Source organism: Atractosteus spatula, chromosome 20 (assembly GCF_055471065.1).
Source record: "Atractosteus spatula isolate fAtrSpa1 chromosome 20, fAtrSpa1.hap1, whole genome shotgun sequence".
NCBI classification, from domain to species: domain Eukaryota; kingdom Metazoa; phylum Chordata; class Actinopteri; order Semionotiformes; family Lepisosteidae; genus Atractosteus; species Atractosteus spatula.
Window position 1 is genome coordinate 8,144,585 of NC_142725.1, and position 23,565 is coordinate 8,168,149.

The window sequence follows — 23,565 nt, forward strand, 5'->3', positions numbered from 1 at the left end:
AAAAGTCTTCAAAAATGAGCCACAGTATTTTGTGATGTACTGCTAAACGTTATAGACAATTCCGTCTGTCTGAAGTAGGTTCAGTTGTGGTTGCTTACAATCTTATAGGAAACATTTGTAGTAAACATTTGCAGTACGCTGTAAAGCACACAATCTGCATAATTTTCATTATTATTTCTTTATTCAGCATTTTCACACAACTAAACCCCGGTTTGTTTCGCAATAAAATTGGTCATCTAAGCAGTGCCTGTATTTTCACTTTAAAACTTTAACGAAAGTACAAGTGGGGAAGAAAGACGGTCACCAAAGTTTAAATAAAATACTACAGCAGACACTGATAACCACTGCAACATCAACAGTACAATTACAGCTTATTACACTCCTGATACAGCGATGACTTGAAAGAGAAAACGATTCGGGCGTGTGCGTTGCGTGTAGTTAATTGTAGCATTACCGCAGCTGAAGACGACGTGTGATTTGTATTTGCCCTTATCAACTTCATTAAGGTGATCGCAACAATTCAGAAGTTCCTCCGTGGACTGCTAAGATGAAGATGCCTCGACTCTACTATGTACTATAATAATAATATCAGAGCCTAGCGTTTGTATAACTGCGCTATATAACGAACAGGTGCATATGAAGATGACGTTTGAAGACAAGAATATAGAGTAATAACAAGGCGGACACTTCTACATACCTTCGTACTGCCACTGATCTCTTCGCTGTTAGAAAGGGTGGCGTTATAAGTTTCAGTCTGCTGTGGGGTCTGTTTCTGCTTTTTCCTCTCTTTTTTGGCGTTCGCCTCCCTGAAGAGGGTCAGCTGCATCCAAACCACAGAAACCACCAAAAGTGGCCACCAGTACTTCATCTTTAAAAAAAAAGCAGTCCTGTGCCAACGCCCGCAAGACTACACGCCTGTCTCCCAGAAAAGCCCAATTAAAGAATAAAACGCCCTGTGAGTCCTCGGCGCCCCTGCTCCCTCGCAGGGACTGTTCATGCAGCTGGAGGGACGCGAGCAAACCCGTCTCCGCTTGGAAGCGCTCGGCGGCCGCTCTGCCTCTTGCGCGCTGCAGCCTCGGCGGGCTGCGCACTTGTCATCCAGTCGGCGTCACGGTGGTCCAGCGCGCAGGCTTGCTCAGCTTTGAATTAATCTCAAGCGAAGTGGTCCCGGAGAACAAAAGACCTGCGAAGACCTGACGGCACATAAACCCATTAGTGAGATTTTTTCACGGTTTCCGCTCGGCGGAGAAAGGGGTGGCCGGTGGGCGTGCGTGCGTGTGAGCAGGGGAGGGCAGCTCTCCCTCTTTCATCAATGTCTTGTGCCAAGCCCCGAATCCGCGCCTTGACGCGAGGTTGCCGGGCTCCGAGGCGAAGTGTCAAATCTCTTAATAGCGGGGCTGGCTGGAAAGCGCGGCGCAAAGACCGACCCCCCCTACCCACTCCTGTCCGCTTCACACGTGGCTTCTACACGAAGAGAGATTTGCTTTAGTCTCCCCTCCCGTTCATTCTAGCAGAAGCGTGGTCTAATCTGCAGACAGCTCCCAGACAGCTTCAAAATCGAAAAGTACCCCCAAAAAAGGGCAACCCCCCTGCGTCTTTCTGCCGATCTCCGGTCCGCACCCGGGCACACGCACTCTCAACACCGGCCGGCTCGGCTCCTGCACCCGCTGAGGGCGCTGCGCTGTTCTCTGCCCGTGGGGTGTGTAAGATAGATATGAAGATCATGCGTTCTTGTTTTCTGAATTCAAGGATAATTTGCAGTATATTCCTCCTGCTGCTGACACTTTCAGCGTGAAAACGCCGAGCTCTCAGACGCTTCCAGGATCGGAGTTTGGGCTCTTTCTTCCCACCTCGTCAGGTTGGCAGAGCGTCGCTCTTGTGCTCTGCGGTATCTCGGGGATTTAAATACACAGTTCCTGAAACATAGAGGAGGGCTCGTTTCAAAATTGACGGCCTCTCTTTGTAGAGGTGCGCTGACTGCCTTCAATTCATTTAAAAAAAAAGAAATCTCCAGAGGCTTCTTGCTTAAACGTTTGTTTTTGCCAGGTGAATTCAAAATTGCCCATATGGTGGAGCGCAATTAGCGATCCGTTAGGCGCGTTAAAAGGAGGTTTGTTTTTTAGTTTCCAAGCTATGCTTCCAGCATTTTTCAAGACGATAGTTTTGTTTTCTGGTCCGTTTATTTCAGTTTAGCGCATATTTATACTCGCATAAAAGCTCTTCCTATTACTGTGTGTTATTTGGCCTCGCTGCTGGTTTAAATCATCCGATTTCCATATTTAGAAATGTTGAAAGAAATACAGAATTTGGTGGAAAAATCGTTCCCCTTATCCTTTCACATACAGAGAGTGCCTCACTTTGTACTTCAATTTTTAACAGAAAATAACATTGTTATATGAGGGGCTACAGCAGTGTAATGCCTTTTACGTACCGTTTTAATACGTAATTTTACCGAATTTAAAAACTGAGGATTGCTTGGTGATGCACTTTAAAACTGATTAGGGCGATGGGTGCAATAACTGCGATACAGTGACGGACCGAAAACGTGAACAGGTGCAGAATTCAAGACGATAATACCGTTATTTTTTCTGGGTGTGGGATAGACAGTTGGGTTTCAAAGGGATGGTTTGATTCATGTTTGTAAAATAGGCCTGCACGTACAGTATCTCATAGGATGTTGCACTATACTCTGTTTTTCCATACTTTTCTAAAACCCCGAAAACAGGTAATTATCGTTGTGTTGTGATGCTGTGCATCAAAACTGAGCAAAATAATTCCAGGTTGTAAACGAATGTCTTACGCAGATTGGTAAAAGGTAAGGAAACTTAAGCATTGAACTTGCTAGATGGGGGGACTCTTCATGTACCTCAGAGGTACTGACTAAGTCATCCCAGGTGAATGCTCAGCTGGGTGATTGAGATGTTCACAACAGAATGAATATCTCTTAGGAGGAAATCTGAACTCCTCCGTTTACCACCTCTTGCTTAGCAGCTAATTGCTAAGCAGGAATTGTTGAAATGTGATAAAGGGTTAAATGTGAGGACTCAAGAGTGGAGTGCAGCAAGGTCTAAAATATACTTTAGCTCAGGCTGGACCGTTAGTACGGATCAGTACTGAACAGCGCGCTGTCTTGAAGCTGACATTTAGCCTCTGCAAGACCGGGCGGGACGAGTTCCTCAAGCTCTCTTTCCTTTCAAGGAGTACAAGTCCTTGAGTTATTCTTCAGATCACAAACCACAGCGTCACAGACATGAAGGGGCTATTGGGTCCAGCGAACTCGTTTGCTTGTTAGTAATTCAATGAGACGAAGATCTCGCCCAGCTGCTTCTTGAAGAAGCCAGGGTGCAGGCGTGACACGTTGGCATCTCCCACATTCTCTGTTTTACCTTAAGCAACGGGAGAAAAACTGAACAGCCATGTTAGGTCACTGCCCTATTCCAGCAGTAAGCAAAATGCCACTGCGACTTCATCTGGCAGGTTCTTCATAAACCGCAGATGCAGCCTTTAGTGCTTGGTGTGTGATATTCAGCAAAAAAAAAAACAAGTATTATGTTATTTTCATTCACAATTGTGAGATTTGCAAGGAAATGTGTTTTGTTGATGTGTTAATGAGATGCTAAACATTTCTGTTATTCCTTCTTCAGGAGGTTTTGTGGATTTAAGATTAATGTCGTGGGGGGGGGGCATCTCCAATTGAAACGATGAAGAGGTTTTAATAGTTGAGTGATGGCGACATCTAGTGGTCCAACAGAAAACTACTCTTGGTTCCAAGTAGTTCAGGTGGGGAGCTGCGTCAGCATGCGTAGGCTGCAAAGGAGCAAGTAATAGGTTTATTCCATGCTGAAAAAAAGAAGAAAGAGAACACAACGTTTCGGCTGTGGTGCCTTCTTCAGGTGGAATAAACCTATTACTCCTATTTGTTACAAGTCGTCCTGCTTGGGTCAAGAACTGTTTTCGCAACACCGTTTAAAATGAGAACAATTAATATCACTTAGGTGTATTTAAATGTGGTCATTGTTTAGTGACATGTCTTTCAACTTTATTATTCGGGTTCAATAAAAGGAGAGAGTTTTTGCAAATAATCGTTGGAATGTTGGAAATGTCACATTGTGAGTGGTTAAATTGCATCGTTTTTTTACTTGCAATATACCACTATCTGAATAGAATAGTTAAAAAAAACACATAAAGAACAACTACAGTAGATGTTAATTCCACACTAAAAAGTAAAGACGGAAAAAGACGCCTTTCGTCGGGTGATCCTGTGTCAGGCACTACATCGATGCTCAACAGAAGAAGGCTCGACAGAAAAATGACAGCAGAAATGTGGTTTCTTTTCTGCGTGGAATTATCCTTGACTTGCTCTTTTGCAGCTTGCAAAGTGATGCTCCTTCCCACTCAAAGGGGCTTCCGAGTCTCCGGCCTGCACGCACTGTCATCGGCACCGAAGCTTTTCCTTCGATGAACTCTGATCCCGTACCAGAGATAAAGCAGTCAAGCACCAGTGGTAGAAGATTTTGGTTACTGTATAAGTCACGCCAGCACCACCTATTTAAAGGCAGCCTATGCATCTATTGTCCAAAAGCCAGATACTCACAGTTAGGGTGGGTAAAAACCTTATACCTATCCCAAAGGAAGAGCAGAATCACACATCCGGACAGGACTCCAGTCCATCTCAGGGCATACATGCATACAAACAGGGACAAACTAGAAACCCCAATCATCCCATCCAGGCTGTGCATAAGATATGGTATTAAACCAGAGCACCCAGAGAGTCCGAGCCCTGGGGTGAACATGCAAACTCCAAACAGCAGGTGTCCGAGGCCTGAATCAAACCCTGGGCTCAAAGAGTTGAGAGGCAGCAGCTCATCCCTTCAACCGCCACAACTCCCTCTATCTGCACGCCTTCCAGTGAATATTTATGGAATAATTTTCATCATTGATTAAAATTCTTGATACAGTACTTCAAAAACATATCTGACTATTCATATGGGGAAATGTGGTTTGTTTTTCCCCTACTTGTTTTTCTTTGATTTCTGGGGGGTTCACGATAATTTTTAAATGGGCACAGTGGCAAAATGGTTAGCATCGCCGCCTCACAGTGCTGGGGCGCTGGGTTCGATTCCGGGTCTGGGGTGCTGTCTGTGTGGAGTTTGTATGTTCTCTGGTTGCTCCAGTTTCCTCACACTTCCCAAAAACTGGTAGGTTACTGGACTTCTGGGGAAATTGGTCCTGCTATGAGTATATTGCCAGCAGCCGTATCACCCTGCAACTCACAACTGGCAGCCCAATGAAGCTCAGCAGGTGTGAGCCTGGTCAGTACCTGGATGGGAGACCCCTGGGAAAAACCAAGGTTGCTGCTGGAAGAGGTGTTAGTGGGGCCAGCAGGGGGCGCTCACCCCGCGGTCCATGTGGGTCCTAATGTCCCAGTATAGTGACGGGGACACTATACTGTAAACAGGCACCATCCTTCGGATGAGATGTAAAACCGAGGTCCTGACTCTCTGTGGTCATTAAAAATCCCAGGGTGTTTCTTGAAAAGAGTAGGGGTATAACCCCAGTGTCGTGGCCAAATTTCCCATTGGCCCTTACCAATCATGGCCTCCTAATAATCCCCATCTCTGAACTGGCTTCATCACTCTGCTCTCCTCCCCACTGAGAGCTGGTGTGGGGTGAGCGTTCTGGCGCACTATGGCTGCCGTCGCATCATACAGGTGGGGCTGCACACTGGTGGTGGTGGAGGGGATCCCCATTACCTGTAAAATGCTTTGAGTGGAGTGTCCAGAAAAGTGCTATATAAGTGTAAGCAATTATTATAATTATTATATGCGGGTCTGTGTGTGCCCCTTTAATGGACTAGTGGATCCTGTTTTGTGTCTGTTGCTTGCCAGGTTAGGTTCGGCTCTCCCCTGTGACCCTGTATTGGATAAAGTGGATTAGAAAATGGTTGAATGGAAGTCAATCATCACTCAAGTACAATACATGTTGTGATGCATAAATCTGAAGGGGGGGAAAATCATTTTGTGCTTGATACTGGGAACACCAATTTCACTTTCAATGACTTGACTTGAGCTACCCCCTTCTGTAACAGCACATCCCCTTCAGAGGTTTCCATTTACGTTCTGCAATGTCAAATCAAATGATAAAGTCTAACAGCCACCCAGAAGGGGGAGGAAAAGGACAACTGTTTCGCACCCCCACAAGAGCATTACAGGAAAAGAAAATCACATCATTCAAAAGCGTCTTTAAATAAAAAAAAAAGTTTAATATAAGTTAAGAAGCCGACTTCCATAATTGTGTACCAGTGTTCGCACAAGGGAACGGAATTGGTTCTGAAGTACCAGAGCTGGCTCGGCGTGGCAAATCCAGTGGATCTTGAGGGCCAAGGGCAGCTTCAGCACCGCCTTCGGCCGGGCCCATAAACTCAAACTACGGAGAAAGGGACTTAAAGGCAGCTAAATGAAAGCTTTCCTTATATGATCAGTCCACCAGCTGTTACAACGTAGTCCACAAGGGGGGGGGGGGGGGGAGAAATGGCTCATTTCTTGGTATGAGCCCCAGAATAATCTGTTGTTATAGCCAGGTCGTTATGACGTTATTATCCGCTATTATTACGCCAGGTCCCTTTTAACCCCAGCTGCCTTGATCATTAAGACGCTTAGTGAAGGTCCAAAAACGACTGCAAACGATGACTCGAAGGCCTGCCGTCCTCCTCAAATCCTGCGTTTTCTTCACCTGGGCTGCCGGCCACCGGGGAAGGAACCAAACGACTCCTGCCGCACCCGGAGGGAGCCACCAGGAACCAAGCGAGAACAGAGACGCGGTCAGGGGACGCCATCTTTCCTCTGGCAGCACTGCGAGGGCGGCACGCTCCAGTCGTAGATGTACGACAGGCGCAGCTTGACCTCCTCCTTGCACAGGCGGCCCTCCTTGAGCAGCGTCTGCTGCTTCTCCAGCATGTCCTCCAGGCTCTGCTTGTGCGTCACTATGTACTTGTTGTTGCAGCCCCGGGACTTGTACTCGGTGTCGAAGCGGGGGTCGTGCGCCCGGCGGACGTCCACGGGGGCCAGCCAGGCGCCCAGGGAGACGTCTTCGCTCTGCCAGGCCTTCAGGTACGGAGCACTGATCCGGATGTAGTGGACGAGGTCCGAGGACAGGACGTAGCCTCCCCCCAGTGCGTAGGGCAGGTAGTAGTCGCACAGGGTCCAGGTGCTCTCCTTCCACTTGCCAGCTGACTTCACTCTCCCCCTGCCGGAGAAGAAGCCCCAGTAGAGTCTCCTTGGCTCCTTGGAGTGCAGCTCTTCCTTGATGACGTCCAGGCGGGCGAAGGTATCGTCGTCCGCCTTCAGGACGAAGGTGAAGTCCACGTTCTGGTCCAGCCAGGAGTACATGTGCAGGAGCTTGAGGGTGAGGTTCTCGTAGGAGTCCCTGAGGTTGGGCAGGAGCAGGAGGTCTTTGTATCGGGCGTTCTCCGCGGCCAGGCTCTGCAGGTCCTCGGGGGGCAGGCCTTCGGTGCCGACCACAAACATGCCCAGGACGTCCGGGTCGCTCTTCGTCAGCCAGGTGCTCCGGATGATGCTCCTTCTCTCGGTGTACTTGGGCCCCGTGGTGATTAAGACCACCAGGAAGGCGCTCAGCACCTTGGCCGCGGCGTCCCGCCGCTCGGCGCGGATCTCGGACTGGGCAGGGAATCCGGGCTCCGGGCGCTTGGCCGCCTCCGACGTGCACTTGGCCAGGTAGAGGAGGACCGCGGCGAACAGGCAGCCGCCCCCCAGGGCCAGGGCCGTCCTGTGACGGCACACCAGCCGCGCCAGGTTCATGATGCCCCACCTCGGGGAGACCTGGCAGGGGGGAGGGGAAAGCAAACAGCCCCGTGAGCCGGCGTCCGGTTCGTGCCCGCTCGCCACAGCGCACCACCCAGCACAGCAGAAGATCGGGAAAAGAGCGAGAAATCCCTGGTGAGGAGATTAAGGAGACGGCTTAGGAGAGGGACTGAAGCTTTCCTGTCTCAGATGTCTCAGAAGTCTCAGAAGGGATCTGATCTCCTTCAGATTTTTAGAAGGAAGCAATAAGGCTCATGCATGGTCCCTTTAAGCTTTATTCAGAGAGCAGAACACTGTGACCTCACTGGAAACGTCTAAAAAGCCAGTTTCAGATTTTTACATAGGGTTGCCAATGCATTGAATATTTGGGCACATTATAGACGTAGAGATACTGGGCCCTTTACATGATGGTTTGATGCCGAGACTAAATCTCTGAGACTTTTAAGTCCGTTTTCATGTAAGCATTACAGTACGTGAGCTTTGCCGTCATGAAAAAAGACAGAACATGTAGACATCCATATCGATAACGGTCATTGGCGATAACCTAAAATAACTGGTCTTGAAATGTGCACTTCAACTAATAAGAGTTCTATAAAGCACAGCAAAGAAAAACAACTACTGTACATGCAGAAGATGCATGCACAATTTAATCATAACTAATAGCTTAATAAAGCTGATCAAAGGCAGCTTTTGAAGAGAACGAAAAATATGCAATTAAACATCAAACTCACCTGTCCTCTGCTTACTGATGTTTATTAGAGGAACACCAAAACTGACGTGTTTTTTTAATCTTTAGATTAAAGTCAAAAGTTCTTTTAGACTCTGTACTAACAATCTACGATCTCTCAGAAATATTCCGCATTGCCGTTTAAGCAGATTGACACTACAGTTTTAGCTATAGGCAGTTTTATTTAACCGGCTCGTCTGTTTCAAATCAAACATGTTTGACAAATTAAAACGATGGATTCTAATGTGTTTAATGGCGATTTCCAGCGGAGAGCAGCGGGGAATTATCACTACATGAATTAAACGACTGCACAAATTAAGCCTAATGCATTTATTAAAAGCCTAATTTAGATGTATAGATGTTCGAGAAAGCTGAGTGTTCTTTTAATGTTGCAAAAAGATGTACAGTAAGCATAACATCATCTACATTAGTAAGACACGGTATCTTTTACCTCTTAAATTAGAAAGCGGTCCTATGAATACTGAGAGGTATTTGTGATTTAGGGCGAGAGGGGGCTACAGGAATTATTAAGATACTCAGATATATTGAAAACTGAATTATGCACATCGAGAGGAAGACTTCATTTATTTTCCTGCTAATACTGAAGATTTCGCAGAATGTATCTGCAACAAAGGCAGAAACGGGGATACAAAATGTCCTCTATTAATGCCTTTTCGTCTCCCTGTCCTGGAGAAATACTCGTCTGCTCTTTTGTTCATTTGCATTGATAACAAAGCGGCGCAGCGAAACTGACCGATCTGATCATTTTGACAGCGTATCTAACTGAAGAGCATCCCCACTACGAGGGCAGAAAATAGTATGCTATTGAGTCACAACCACTGAATATGTTATAATAAACTGATATCGGTAGCTATGCGTCTCACCTAGACCGTGCAAATTAACATAATTATGGTTGGTTTGCCGATTCACCGTTTCATTATTTTTAATTAAAAAACGCAAACTGAAATATTTTTTTTAAATGCGTACAATAAAAATGCCTCGACGTTAGCGTACTGCGTTATCTTTAGGTGTACTCAATTACAATTGCCGAAACAGCCCGATACATTGTAAATTAGTCAAAAAAAAGATGACCGCAGATTTCACTGACCTCTGCAACACCCTAGATCTGGTTAAGTGCGCGTACATTCCCATAACCTCGCAGTGCTTAATCGTTGCAGACGCCTGCCTGCCATCAGCACAGCGAGGCAGAACTGTGCCCTAGCTCGCAGCTGGCTTTTTTTATAACGATATAGGTCTTTAAGAAGCTGACTCAGTCACGTCCGCAGCGGAGGCGCTCTGACAGCATCCCATCCGTGCGGTACCTCCAGCAGCGCAGCGGGCTGTGAACGGCATGCTGGGGCGGCTGCGCAAGCGAGCTCAGTCGCTCCGTCGGGTGTTTGGCGCCCCCTGCTGCGTGGAGGACTGTAGTGGTTATCGTGCGCAATGACCACCTACAGTAGCAGCGAGTTGCGTTGCTGGTCCTGGAGGAACATGTTCTTCTAATACTGGCGACAGCTGAGCAATTAATCACAGGCCTTTTTTCCATACGGGGCATATCTGGAAATTCTCCGCTTGACAGGATGGGCTCCGGCTCTCTCACAATCCTGAACTGGTCAAGATTCTGGCAGCCAAATTATGGACGTACTGCAATTTGCTCAGTGTGGACTTAGATACCCCAGCACGAAGGTGTTGCAGTAATCAATTCTAGAGAAGACCAAAGTCTTGATCTGCTTTTCTGCTACAGTCAGAGACAACATGGGACACATAGGATAGTCTGGCGATATTTCTGAGATAGAAGAATGACGTTTTCACAGTATTTTGCACACGTGGGTCAAATAGCACAGTGCCAAGAAGGATTACCTCAGTCTTGTCACAGTTCAAATGCAGGAATTTTTCAATCATTCAGGTTTTTTTTTATGTCAGAGATGCAATTAGAGAGTGCAGAAACAGCTAGTGTAGTGTCAGGTTTAGTACGGACGTGGTTTGAATCTCATCAGCATAGAAATAATCATTCAGACCATGTGATCGTGATTCCTGATCAAGCAGGAATGTGTAAAGGGCCCTGAGAAACACCAGACTTAACAAGTCCAGTTTCAGTCCTGGAACCTCCAAGAGGGACAAAGCGCCGTCAATCAGTAAATTAAGAGTTGAATCATTTAAAAGCAGTCGGGAAACTCCAAACACAGTCTCGAGAAGAGCAAGTAAGGTGTCATGCTTAACAGTATTAAAGTCAGCACTGAGGCCAAGCAGAATAAGGATATAGACAGAGAACTGTAATCAGAAGCCATAAAAAGATCGTTAGTGTTAATAAGTGCAGTTTCTGTGCTGTGTTATTGTCTAAATAACTAGGATTGTTATGGTTGCTTTCAAGGATGTGGGAGAAAAAGCTGGAACTAGGGTGAAGAAGCTGGAAGACTCTATTGCATCCCTGTATTCAAGTGCTCCTTCCACGACTTAAGATGTACAGTCAAGCCTGGAAGACGCCACCTGCTTTCTAGTCTTGTGAGAGACTGAGAGAGCAGAGTGAGTATAGGAGGTGGTGTGAGTTTTAAGAGGAGCTAAGGCTTCAAGAGCGGTGAAAAGAGAGCTATGAAATGCTTGTGCCTTCTCTTCCAGCGTGTCAGAGTTTTACAGAAGCAAGACGATGAGGACAGGGGCCATATCAGCTAACCCAGTCTGGCCAGCTGATCGCCGGTTGCAGAAACATACAGAGCGTGAGGGTGAAAAACGTGAGACAGTGGATTCTTGATCGAAAAGAGAACGGCTAGGAGATCAGAAAGACCTAGTTCCAGATAGGATAAGTGGGAAACAAAGGAGTCATTTGCAATAACTAAGTCCAAGTTGTGACGTGTTTAGAAATAAAGTGTTACTTTTTGGGTATTTTTCTTAAAAGGATTACTTTTCTCCTGTCATGCTATTTCATGTTCATATATGTTTGTAAATACTACTGATTGATTTTTACAGAAAGGTAACGCAGGAAAGCTACACAGATTTTATTTTATGAAAGCCCCAACTCCCATTAATTAAAGTGATGTCCTAGACCGAAAAACCACATCTCTCCGCCAGAGGGCGCGGGACATTTTGCTCGGCTGCAATTTTCCTCCGGCTGCAGGCTAGTCACCTGGGATTGGAGAGGCTTGTTGGCGTGGGTTTGTGCTGTGGGTTACGGGGGCTGGGCCTTCGTCTAGGAAGTGGGAGCGAGCTCGATATTTCCTGAGTGTCTGTGCCATAAATCTGGAAGCCCTTGCGGATCTGGTTTGAATTGAGAGGGGAGGTACGGCAGTGGGATATTTATAGAAATAGCCACGTGTACAGGAACTAGGACGACATAAAACAGGGAGCAGCAGAGATACAGACTGATTTGTCGTTTCTACGTCCGTTTCAGTGGGACTTCACCTGGGTATACAGGAAAAGGGGTGTCAGGAGGTAGGTTATTCATCCTTGTTAATATTTTAAAATGAGTTTTCGCATTTGATTTGGTTCTGTATGACCGCGGTGGTTCTTTAATTTTAATTTCACGCTTGAAAAAGGGATGCACTTGAAGCGTTTCGGTAATAAAAAAAAAATAAAAGCGCGATCTTGAAATGCAAGGAACTGTTACTCGAAAGTTTAACCCGTGTTTCGCAAGACGTATGCAAAACGGTCCTCGCCAGATCTTCATCGGTCGTATTTCCGCAGCGAGATGCAAGCGGTCGATAGCGCCGACTTTCAGTCTCCACGTCAGCTTTTGCCGGAAAATGTGGAAACAGCGAAGCTGTAATACAGTGGCTGCTGAGATCAGATTAAGGATTGGGGAATCATGCTGACGGAACGGTCAACGGCCCAACAGGGAGATTTGTTGGGTAATATGTATATTGTTACCCCCTTAGTATGATTACGAAAGACAACCTGTATCTTGCATCGTGTTTCGTTATCACACAGTGGCGTGTTAAGAGTTGGTGCCCTCCTTAATGCAGATTTCTTACTGTCCTGTTCCCAGCAGTCCTCCCTCTGCCGGATTTGTGGGACTGGGGAGACCTGTGGACGAGGCCACTCAGCGACAGTGGGGATGGCTCTCTGCTGGCCTGCGGGCTCTGTGCACCTGTTTGTCTTCACGGTGTCCCTCCTGATGGGGGCTCACGCCCGGCCGGCCAACATGTCCGCGCTCAAGGACAAGTCGCCGAGCAGCAAGGAGGACAACGAGATCCTGCCGCCGGACCACCTGAACGGGGTGAAGATGGAGATGGACGGGCACCTCAACAAGGACTTCCACCAGGAGGTCTTCCTGGGCAAGGAGATGGAGGAGTTCGAGGAGGACTCCGAGCCCAGGAAAAACCGCAGGAAGCTGATCGAGATCTTCAGCAAGTATGAGCTGGTTTGATGATGGTTTCAAGAGAGCAGTTCAGGATAGTTCACAGTCCTCTTTGGTGGTTTTCCTTCCAGCTGAGTGCTTCATTACGTCTTAATGGGACCCTTTAATTGCATTGCTTGTACATCTTGTTTCATCTCCTTGAAAGGTAGATGAGATGCAGGTTAGCTTTCCTCCATGCATAGTGCTGGATTTGATCATTCCCCCCTGTCTGGAGTATAGTCTCGCACCAGGGGTCTGGAGCCCAAGTCACTGAACATTCCTGTGGTGTGAAGGTGGGTTTCTGACCTGCGTCAGCACAATGTCAATTAGCACCCATTAGGATCAATTTAGAGATCCACAGGGGAGCAACAGTGCGCTTAATTTGAAGACCTTTCTTGGAGGATGTCTCCTAAAGCAGGTGATGTCCTAAGCCAAGGACTGAGCGAGCAGCCCTTGTTAATAACAACTCATTTGGAATGAAAACCGGAAGAGTCAGTGGTCCCAGCGCCCTGTTCTTAGAAACCGGTTCTGATCCACATAAGGTGAAGCTCATTGTCCCCTCTTGGGTGCTCTTTACTCATCTGGGTTTGTATTGCACAACAGAGTAGTGATTCTGCTTCCAGCTCTGGAGGGTGTCAGCTGGATCGTACTCCCCTCCATCAAAGCCCTTTTATTAGCGCCATTGTATTAAAAAAAAACAGCAGCAGTAATATTAAAGAGCCAGGCAGATATAAAAAGAGTTACGATCAGAAAAACCCCAATTACAGCTGAGTGACAGTGCAGGAGTTTTAATACGATATAAAACAGTATTACATTTACAGTTACAAGGGTGCAGTGCCAGTTTCTGAGTGCAAGATCAGGCAGGTGAGTCTCAGAGTTGGCACAGCTGAGGAGGGGGACAAGAGGCCAAGAGGGGTCTTGGGGAGACGGGAGGGACCGGGAGCTGTCTGAGGGGGGCATTTCTGGAGCAGCAGGGCCACAAAACAGGAGCAGCAGTGAGCAGAAGTCCTGTTTGGAGAAGCTTAGAAGGGTCTCAGTCATTAAAGTAGTCAGGGCTTTGATCTGTCTTCTCAGACTGTTGTAGGTCCAGAATGGCAGAGTGGCGCAGTAGTTAGCTTTGCTGCCTCACAGCGCTGAGGCCCTGGGGTGCTGTCTGTGTGGAGTTTGTATGTTCTCCCCTGGTTCTCATGGGGTTTTCTTTGGATGCTCCGGTTTCCTCCCACAGTCCAAAGACATACTGGAAGGATAATTGGCTTCTGGTGTGAGAGAGTGAGCGTCTGTGTCTGTCTGCCCTGAGATGAGTTGGTATGTTGTCCAGGATGTACCTTGTCTTATGCCTGTTGCTTGCTAGGATAGGTACCAGCTCCCCCGCAACCCTGATATTGCGGTTAGAAAATGGATGGATGTTTTTATTTTTTGTTCCTTCATATAGTTATGGACTCTGAGGCCAAAAGCCGATCATTGACTTTGCAAGTCAGTTCTCTGCTGTCATCATTATTATTGCACAGATGGAAAATGTTAACAAAAACATGAATTTGTTGATAAACCGCATTTAAATTTCACAGGCGATGACTCCTCTGGCTTTTTATACATGTACTGGCTTGCTTTTGATTAGGTCAATTATAAACCAGGTCTATGCATTTGTGTGTTTTACCAGAAATCTTCTTTATGTGTGTAGCGTTAAGAGGACCAGGTGGCTATATGAACACGGTTACAAACAAGGAGGCCGTTTGGTCGTTAGTAGCTAACTGATCTGAGAATCTCATCCAGACATTTCTTGAAAAAAGACAGGGTTTCTCCCATTCCAGAGTCACAGGGGAGCCAGAGCCTATCCTGGCCAGCAACGGGCGCAAGGCAGGGTACACCCTGGGCAGGACGCCAGTCCAACACGGGGCACACACAGACAGACACACACACTCACACCAGGGCCAGTTTTCCCAAAGCCAAATAACCTGCCAGCATGTCTTTGGACTGTGGCACGAAACCAGGGCATCCGGAGGAAACCCACATGCGCAAGGGGAGAACATACAGACTCCACACAGACGGCACCCGTGTCTGAAATAGACGCCAGGGCCCCAACGCTGCCTCAACACTGCGCCACCCTTTTATTTTTCATTTTGACCACCGTGGAGGACAACATGGTTCCCACTGTTGTGTAGCAGCCTTGTTCATATATGTTGCTATACAAAGTACGTTTCCCCCCGCCTTCCCCTCCAGTGGCTGACGAGGTCGCGTGTCACCCTCACAGGGTGGATATCAACAGAGATAAGAGCGTCAGCGCCAAGGAAATGCAGCGCTGGATCATGGAGAAGACGGAGGAACACTTCCAGCAGGCCGTGAAAGAAAACAAGCTGAGCTTTCGAGCCGTCGACCCTGATGGCGACGGTAGGAGACTGTCCCCTCAAATTACACCTCTCACCGTTCCTTAAAACTGAAGTCGAAGGCATTCATGTTACGGGTGTGTCAGACAGTGTCAGGTTGGCCTTAAATACACTGATGCAGCTGATCAAACAAGTCCTCGGTATTCTGTATTTGAAGGGGTCCCTAGGCAACCATTTTCTGTGATGCGCCGTAGCTGTTGTCTGGAGTGGATCGTTTGTGTTCCAGATTGCTTTGACAGTGCGCTGCGTCTATGTCTTTCCATCTTCAGATTCAGCCTCTTTATAGCCACTTATATAGCTCTTTTCTGGACACTCCACTCAAAGTGCTTTACAGGTAATGGGGATCCCCTCCACCCCCACCAGTGTGCAGCCCCACCAGCCATAGTGCACCAGAACGCTCCCCACACACCAGCTCTCAGTGGGGAGGAGAACAGAGTGATGAAGCCAGTTCAGAGATGGGGATTATTAGGAGGCCATGATTGGTAAGGGCCAATGGGAAATTTGGCCAGGAATTTGGCCAGTTACACCCCTACTCTTTTCGAGAAACACCCCGGGATTTTAATGACCACAGAGAGTCAGGACCTCGGTTTTACGTCTCATCCAAAGGACGGCGCCTTTTTACAGTATAGTGTCCCCATCACTATACTGGGGCATTAGGACCCACACAGACCGCAGGGTGAGCGCCCCCTGCTGGCCCCACTAACACCTCTTCCAGCAGCAACCTTAGTTTTTCCCAGGAGGTCTCCCATCCAGGTACTGACCAGGCTCACACCTGCTGAGCTTCAGTGGGCTGCCAGTTGTGAGTTGCAGGGTGATATGGCTGTTCAGCTGAAATGCTCAAACTGAACCATGCTATAGCCATTACCATGTTCTTCAGTCATATAGATTTATGTAATGATCTCACCATTTTTTTTGCATTGTTCAATACTGTTGAGAGAAAACTGTCTACTGCCTGTTTTTTTGTTTCCCATGGGTAGGTTTTTCTGGATTCATTTACCATTTTTGAATCTGTAAATGGCTTTTTAGGCTTTTATTCACTCTAGTCAAGTTTATTTTCCCAAAACTGGCCCTTGCGCTAGTAGTTTGTGAGGTTGTTAAATTAGAAAGCGGGACAGGAGCTGTCATTCTGTCACAGTATGGTCAACATCAGTCCCTGTCAGGGCAGTGGCAGTATTCCTCAGTGCCTGTCCTGAAGCAGTTCCATCAGTAAATATTGGGCCAATACAGATTCTTTGCCTGTTTTCTGGGATTCGTGTTATAAGATTACCTGAGATTACTGCTTCAATATCCCGCAAAGCCTAGATTCTAGATCCCATCCAGCCCTGGACTCCTGGGGCTTAATACTTCAGTGACACGAGCGATGCCATTAAATTTCTCATCAGTATGAAGAAAGGCTTTCCTTTTTTCTGTTTCTTGGCCTGATTAGGACACGTCACCTGGGATGAATACCGGATTAAGTTTCTGGCAAGTAAAGGCTTCAATGAGAAGGAAGTTGCGGAAAGAATTAAGAATAACGAGGAGCTGAAAGTGGACGAAGAAAGTAAGTGGTGTTTCATCTCGACCTCACTGTGTTACTGGAATGGCTAGACGTGCTTTCGGCATCAAAGACTGAAGAGCAAATTCTGACAAGATTGGATAATTGTTTTATTGTTTTAGCATGTTAAAGTACCCATTCCCACATTGTGGATCTTTCTTGTGAAATGAAAATGAATACTTTTGTCATGCATTATTCTAGTGGGAGAGGAATGATTGTGTTTAACTACACATGGACTTGAAGGATGGTTTCTGAAAATGTACACAATACCCAATGAAAATACACAATGAGAGGAGACAGTAGATGTGCGTACTGAATACAGTAGGAGCAAAGGGTTATATAACAGAACCAATTAATATAAAGACCCTTTTAAAGAAGAAGATTTCATGGGTTTTTTTTTTAATACTGAATAATAACACTGAGATGGGCATTAGATGTTTATTTCATACCTACTTTTACCCACAATTAAAGCCAGTGGCGTGATAGGAAGTATTTGACAGATATTAACTGAGTGTTTCCTGCAGATCAACCAAAAATCCCAAGCGTTTCCCAACCACGATGTTTTCTGTTTTGTGAAATTGCGCAAAGAACAAGGAACTGCACAAAACTTGCTTTAGTGGAAACCTACCCCACCGTGTACCTTAGACTGCGCGACATTATGGACTCTATCTTCTGAGCTCTGCCACGCGCATTTGAGTCAGTGACGATCAGCAGTGATATAGCGTGATATAACGCATGAGGATTTGAAGAAAATGCAGTTGCACACACCACTCTGCTACCACTGCTCAGGAGATCCGATCACAATCAGGACTGCAGGTATCTTTCCCCGAGACTAGAGCTGAGTGTCGCTAGCCTCAGCTCCTTGGAGAAATGCTAATTACAGGCGCTTAAGATGCACCGTAGTTTTGATGGAGGTATTTCTCTTAACACCTGTGGGCCACATCGCTCAACAGGAACCAGATTCTTGAGATTGATTGCTGTGGCTGGATAACTAGAACCGAAATGCACAAGACCACAGCAGGTGACGGAACAGCTCCTCCAGGTGTGGTGATGTGCTAGTCTTTTTCTTCCCTTCAGTTTGGGCCGGTACAGTTTGTGGATGCGCCACGGGCGGCAGGGGAGGTGCTTTCGTGTAACGCCCCGTTTGTTCCCCCTCGTTTGCAGCCCAGGAGGTCCTGGATAACCTGAAGGACCGCTGGTTCCAGGCCGACGGCCCCCCGGCAGACCAGCTCCTCAACGAGGAGGAGTTCCTCTCCTTCCTGCACCCCGAGCACAGCCGCGGCATGCTCAAGTTCATGGTCAAGGAGATCGTCCGCGATCTGGGTGCGTGCCCACCCCTGTCCGCGTTTCCCTCCAGGGTCCCCCCACATTCTGAACCCCTCGAGGGCTGGCACCCCTCCGAGTGCAGTTCGCACTCCCTGCAGCTCTTCCCAGCTCTCCCATGGCGCTGGATTGTCTCCTGCTTCACAGCAGGGGAAGATGCTTTAGAGCTGTAAGTTCAGCTGCTGAACTGCTGCTCCCCAAGACAGTCAATATGTCTTGCAGCTAAACTCAGGAGAAATCTCACGAGCAGGGTCCTTTGGTTGTGCTACGCTAGAATGGATAGAATATGTACAGCATGGTATACTTTACATAAGTGTACTGCAGTCTGCAATCAAAATGGTTGAATTTTGCCATTTTAAAACATTAAAAGAATAAAGTGAGCACACCTTAAAGTATAGTATTAGGTGTTACCCTTAGTGCCTTGTGTGTAAGAGCTAACAAATAGGAACTGGGTGTTGCCAAGTGCTCATAAATTAAATGTCTTGTATTTCAGTTGCCTGCTAATAATAATCTATCTATTCCCTAAATTTGAGGGGTGTACCGCTACGGTTAGGATTTAGACCGAGTGCAGCACGGTTCCCAGAGGACTGAATGAAGATGTTTGTGCTGCAGATCAAGACGGGGACAAAAAGCTGACCCTCTCCGAGTTCATCTCGCTGCCCATGGGCACCGTGGAGAACCAGCAGGCCCAGGACATCGATGACGACTGGGTGCGAGAAAGGAAGAAGGAGTTCCAGGAAGTCATCGACGCCAACCGCGACGGCATCGTCACGATGGAGGAGCTGGAGGTGGGCTCTTCTCTTACGCCTGCTTCCTCCTGGGATGCATTTATCCAGTTCAGTCCTTCGTTGCCATGGCGGCAGAGGTGGATGGAATTCGCTACAGGACAGCCAAGATAAGAAAAACACAGCAATAACAAAAAATTATGTATTACACTTACACAAAAACACACATTACACTGAACTTACACAAAGACAGGACAGTAGAGTCCCGATTATGTCCGATATGACCGATAGTATGTCAGATAATTCTAAAATGTCCTTATGCCCCAGTATAGTGATGGGGACACTGTACTGTAAAAAGGTGCCGTCCCTCGGATGAGACGTAAAACTGAGGTCCTGACTCTCTGTGGTAAATAAAATTCCCAGGGTGTTTCTCAAAAAAGAGTTGGGGTGTAGACCCGGTGTCCTGGCCACATTTTCCATTGGCCCTTACCATTCATGGCCTCTTAATAATTCCCATCTCTGAACTGGCTTCATCACTCTGCTCTCCTCCCCACTAATAGCTGATGTATGGTGAGTGTACTGGTGCACTATGGCCGCTGTTGCATCATCCAGGTAGTGTCCAGAAAAGCGCTATATAAGTGTAAACAGTTATTATGACAATATTATGCATGTGCACGCATACAGTATATAGCATGTTGATTGGTTATGTCGGATAATCGAGACTGTACTGTACTTGGTATTCAGTCAATGCAGTGTCCAAGATCTACTGTCCATATTGAGGTACTAAATGCCCCATAGATAGGTGCAACTTCGGAACTGAACGGTTCTGCATCTGATGCTTTGAAACTTCCTTCCTGAAGGGAGACATTTAAAAAAAGGAGCTGGCAGGCTGGGAGGGGTTTTTCCTAGCTCTCCATTTGATGCGGCTGTCACAAACAGAGGCAAGAGAGGGAAGATCTTGGGTGCTGCTCGTACGGCCCTCTCCAGCCGTTTCCTCTCTTGCACGGTTGTATTGCTGTAGCACACGGTTTTTGAGAAGAGGAGCAGGTTCACAATCACAGTTCTATAGATGCGAGTCATTGCTTCCTCCTTTAACTCCCAGCTTTCTCCAGTGTCGCAGGGAGTACAGCCTCCGATTTAAAAACATCTCGGAAAACATTCAGCACGTTAGCAGATCATGCGAGATATGATCATTCCAAGTGAAGATTCCTTTTGCATAGCAGCTGAAGCGTGTGTAGATCTCATGCATATTAAATAAATCTCCACAATTAATGTAGAGTTGGCATGCCCTGAAGAAGGCGTGATTTTGTTTTTTTACAAGAGCATGCAGCTTGTAAAACCTAGAATGGGTTGCACAGAGCGACAGCATGTCCCTCATGCCTCTTGCTCGTCATCCTCTTAAAGCAAGATGTCCTTCCGTCCTTGTGAAATAAATTGAGAGATCAGCTCTATAAATCAGATTCATTTTCGGTAGCAGGCACGTGCCAGAACCTGATGGTGCCTTTGGGGTATATTTAAAATGGGAATGGTTAAGCATTGCCAAAAAAACAAGGTAGGGAACACTGCCAACCCCCAGATGTACCCTGTCAGCTGCTTCTGGTGTTTGAGTTTGATGGCGGAGTGGAGAACATGCCTCCCCCCCCTCCCCAGGAATCAGCTCTGTATGAAAGCTGACTCTCTGGTTTCCAGGAATACATGGACCCCATGAACGAGTACAACGCCCTGAATGAGGCCAAGCAGATGATCGCAGTGGCGGACGAGAACCAGAACCACAACCTGGAGCTGGAGGAGATCCTCAAGTACAGCGAGTACTTCACGGGGAGCAAGCTGATGGACTACGCCCGCAACGTGCACGAGGAGTTCTGAGACACCTCCCTCTCCCCCCCCCCCCCCCACTCCCACCCCCACCCCACCGCGTTCCTAGCAAAGTATGTCGACTTCACGGCGAGTCGATCCCACACTCTCGGAGCAACAGCATGTGCCTCGTGCATCAGACTGCCTCTTGTCCTCGTGCGCTTCATCCTGGTGCCGGATCGCTCTGATCTGATCTGGAATGATTTGCGGTGACCTCGCTTTGCGTTTCCTCAGGCCCTGATGATGTACTTCGCCTCTGCGGTACATCTGTAGCTGGGATGGGCAGCCCCAGCCCAGAAAGCCCAGAGTCCTGCATGATTTAAAGGTACTTTTCAATTAGCAGCTTAAGATCTAAAACATGGCTGATTGGCTTCTTACCCGATTGATTACTTCAATTAAGTAAGAAGGGGAATGAAAACCAGAGAGACTACAGCCCTAAAAGACTGGGATTTACCTAACTCTGGTGCAGGAGAGTGAAAGCAGTATGATTGTTCTGCTAAAATCAAGTGCTTAAGTAGGTGTGCAATCAGACAACAGACAGGAAAGTCGCTGTTGACCGTGCGTTTTTCTGGATTTCTTGCTTGTTTCCATTCCTTAAGATGAATTACAGAAGCTGGATGGCCTACTTTATTGTGTGGTTGTGATTACATCCATTCAAGCTGATATGAGAGCAATCTTCAGAGCCCACCTTATTGTCGAGGGGCTGTGCATTTGTACGAGTCCATCCTCATTAGTGAAGAAATAACAGTCCGATTTCCTTTTTCACTGTTGCTAACATTGCAGTGCCCTTTCATAAAATAGATTACCACTAAATAAAAACTTTGGTTTTATTCCTCTTAGAGGTATGGCTAGGAGCTAAAGGAAACCAAATGATAGATTCCTATAGCATGCTTAAAACTCCAGGCTAAATACTGGTACGTTTCAACAACAGCTAAGGGGTTCATCTTGCAGCTTTTGTAGTATTTGAAAACTGTCGTTTAAAATTGTTTTCTTGGTATGACAGATTGTTTCTCAGAGCTTAAAAAATGATCTGTGGATTTCCTGTGTTTTGTCATCTAATCTGTAAAGCATTTTACAAGAGACCTTTGACACTTTCTGACAAGATTCAGTGTTGTCTCATGCCTTATGACAGCTAATCAGAATCCAGGTCTGGCTTCTCTGTAACACTTGATGTATGTATCCTTGCATTAATATGAACCTTTAAGAATTGCTTTAAGAAACTTATTTTAATGCACCTTAACAACTGATCTCTGTCCTTTTTGTACAGATACATGGGTAGCTTTTCTTGAGATTCAGTAGAAACCAGAAACTGTGCAAGGTCATACAAATCTACATGCTTTAATTTGGGGTTTGTAGCTCAGAGCTTTAAAACACACACAGACAGTGCTTAAAGTTGTAAAAATTTAAGTTAAAATGTCCCAACAGAAAAAAAAAGGAAAATAGTTTGTCCATATTTTTGACCTACCATAATTTTCAATTTTCCTATTCATGCTAGATTTTCTTCTCTGGTTTTGAACTTCATGATGTATTTGTTCTGTGCCATTAACAGACTGTGTTTTTGTGGAGTGGCAAAAGATCTACATAATGATGATGATGATTCAAAATAATAAAAGTCTGTGTAAATATCAGCATCAGTGGCAAGTTGCAGAACCTTTTTTGTCCAGCATCACATATTTTTCAGATTGAATCCCAACAATTATGCTAATATATTCTGTACCACTTGTTACCAGACAGAAAGGTCCTTGAACTTTGCTGAAGCACAATGAAAGCATGAGTCTGTTTTTGCATAATTGTTTTTCACTGGGCATGCACGTAATGTCAACCAAACAGGGAGCAGATATGTGTGAGCAAGCAATGCCAGGTGCTCAGCGTTTGGTATTTAATTGTGTAAAAATTGCCCAGATCCAAAGACATGACCATGTTAGATTTGAGGTAATAACATTTGCCTGGTTGTTATCAATAGAACTGAAGGTAGTTTGTGTGTGAGAATGGGATGCTCTCCTTAAATCGGCAGAGAAACCAGGAAGCCAACACTGAAGGATACTTTATTCTGGAAGGCAGGGGGTCACCACATCGGCCCGGGAATGTCAGATTCACCTGAAGGTACTCCCTGTGCTACATCTGCATGCTTGTTCCTAGAGAACATGCACAGGGAGCTTGGAGATCTCGGAGAGCATGAGAGCTTCCAGGAAAAAAAAACAGCCCCACCTCAACAGAACACCTGTAGCTTGCCGTTTGCATGAAAATATCCTGCACCCCTGGAGATGATAATGTTCAGGGATCATACCGACAGCTAAGAAGAGAGCCATCTTCTGGCGGCCAGAAAACATCTGAAGTAGTAGCAGAATGAGTGTTGCAAGTGTTTTATTCACCAGTGAATGCTGTTTTCACCGCTTCAAAGCAAGGGCTTTTTTGTGCAGATTTGTGGGTCACCTTGATGGTCACAAGTCCCTGAGCCAACATTCCTTCTGGTCCTGTGAGTCCGGAACTCTGGTTCTGGAAGTGTCTATTTTTCAGCAGGACAATGCAAGTCCCGGTGCTGGCGTTACAATGGCATGAATTCAGGAAAACAACCTTGGGCGAGGTCTTGCTGTGAGAATCTTTTTTTAGGATCTATTCCAATGGCCATCAATGCTGACCACACCGATGCTATCGACAGGAGGCCACCAGGATCAGACCAACTTTACCACTTCACAGGAACTACGTTGAAACACCCCCCCCAGCAGTCAGGTAGGTCATACCCGAGGCAAACTAATTTTTTTTATGTGACAGGTTGTTCAAAGAGTAGTTGTGTTAATGCGGTAGGGTCTCCACTTTCCTGAGAGTTTGTTGCAGAGAACTGTTCCAAATTGTTAAATTCACATACACTGT

At 46.5% G+C, this 23,565-nt stretch overlaps 3 protein-coding genes across 6 annotated transcripts in view; 1 reads left to right on the forward strand and 2 right to left on the reverse strand.

The window, feature by feature from the left end:
* c1qtnf12 (C1q and TNF related 12) overlaps positions 1-1,246 on the reverse strand; it is a 49,694-nt gene extending 48,448 nt beyond the window's left edge. Inside the window, exon 1 of the mRNA XM_088938398.1 lies at positions 698-1,246. Within this exon, the coding sequence (XP_088794524.1) occupies positions 698-868 (171 nt within the window). The 5' untranslated portion in view covers positions 869-1,246. The remainder of the gene's footprint in view (positions 1-697) is intronic.
* A 4,992-nt stretch (positions 1,247-6,238) lies between these two features.
* On the reverse strand, positions 6,239-9,871 carry b3galt6 (beta-1,3-galactosyltransferase 6). Of its 3 annotated transcripts, none has more exons than XM_088938109.1 (2): positions 8,552-9,871; positions 6,239-7,952 (listed from the first exon to the last, which is right to left on the reverse strand). In XM_088938109.1, the coding sequence occupies exon 2, from the start codon at positions 7,815-7,817 to the stop codon at positions 6,822-6,824; it is 996 nt and encodes a 331-aa protein (XP_088794235.1). In that variant the 5' UTR covers positions 7,818-7,952; positions 8,552-9,871; the 3' UTR covers positions 6,239-6,821. The 3 variants fall into 3 exon arrangements, with proteins under 3 accessions (XP_088794235.1, XP_088794237.1, XP_088794236.1); XM_088938111.1 differs by having other exon boundaries at positions 6,239-7,838; positions 9,656-9,817; XM_088938110.1 differs by having other exon boundaries at positions 6,239-7,838; positions 8,552-9,817.
* A 1,813-nt stretch (positions 9,872-11,684) lies between these two features.
* sdf4 (stromal cell derived factor 4) lies at positions 11,685-22,322 on the forward strand. Of its 2 annotated transcripts, none has more exons than XM_088937859.1 (7): positions 11,685-11,973; positions 12,527-12,891; positions 15,126-15,262; positions 16,685-16,798; positions 17,957-18,115; positions 18,728-18,903; positions 20,530-22,322. In XM_088937859.1, the coding sequence occupies exons 2-7, from the start codon at positions 12,596-12,598 to the stop codon at positions 20,704-20,706; spliced, it is 1,059 nt and encodes a 352-aa protein (XP_088793985.1). In that variant the 5' UTR covers positions 11,685-11,973; positions 12,527-12,595; the 3' UTR covers positions 20,707-22,322. The 2 variants fall into 2 exon arrangements, with proteins under 2 accessions (XP_088793985.1, XP_088793986.1); XM_088937860.1 differs by having other exon boundaries at positions 11,691-11,973; positions 12,530-12,891.
* Positions 22,323-23,565: the final 1,243 nt, after the last annotated feature.

Excerpts from the sequence above, each read along its gene's own strand:
- b3galt6 (XM_088938109.1), bottom strand. The coding sequence starts at position 7,817 with ATGAACCTGGCGCGGCTGGTGTGCCGTCACAGGACGGCCCTGGCCCTG.
- sdf4 (XM_088937859.1), top strand. The coding sequence starts at position 12,596 with ATGGCTCTCTGCTGGCCTGCGGGCTCTGTGCACCTGTTTGTCTTCACG. Across the intron at positions 12,892-15,125 it reads CTGATCGAGATCTTCAGCAA|GGTGGATATCAACAGAGATA; the intron begins GTATGAGCTGGT and ends TCACCCTCACAG. Across the intron at positions 16,799-17,956 it reads GCTGAAAGTGGACGAAGAAA|CCCAGGAGGTCCTGGATAAC; the intron begins GTAAGTGGTGTT and ends CCTCGTTTGCAG.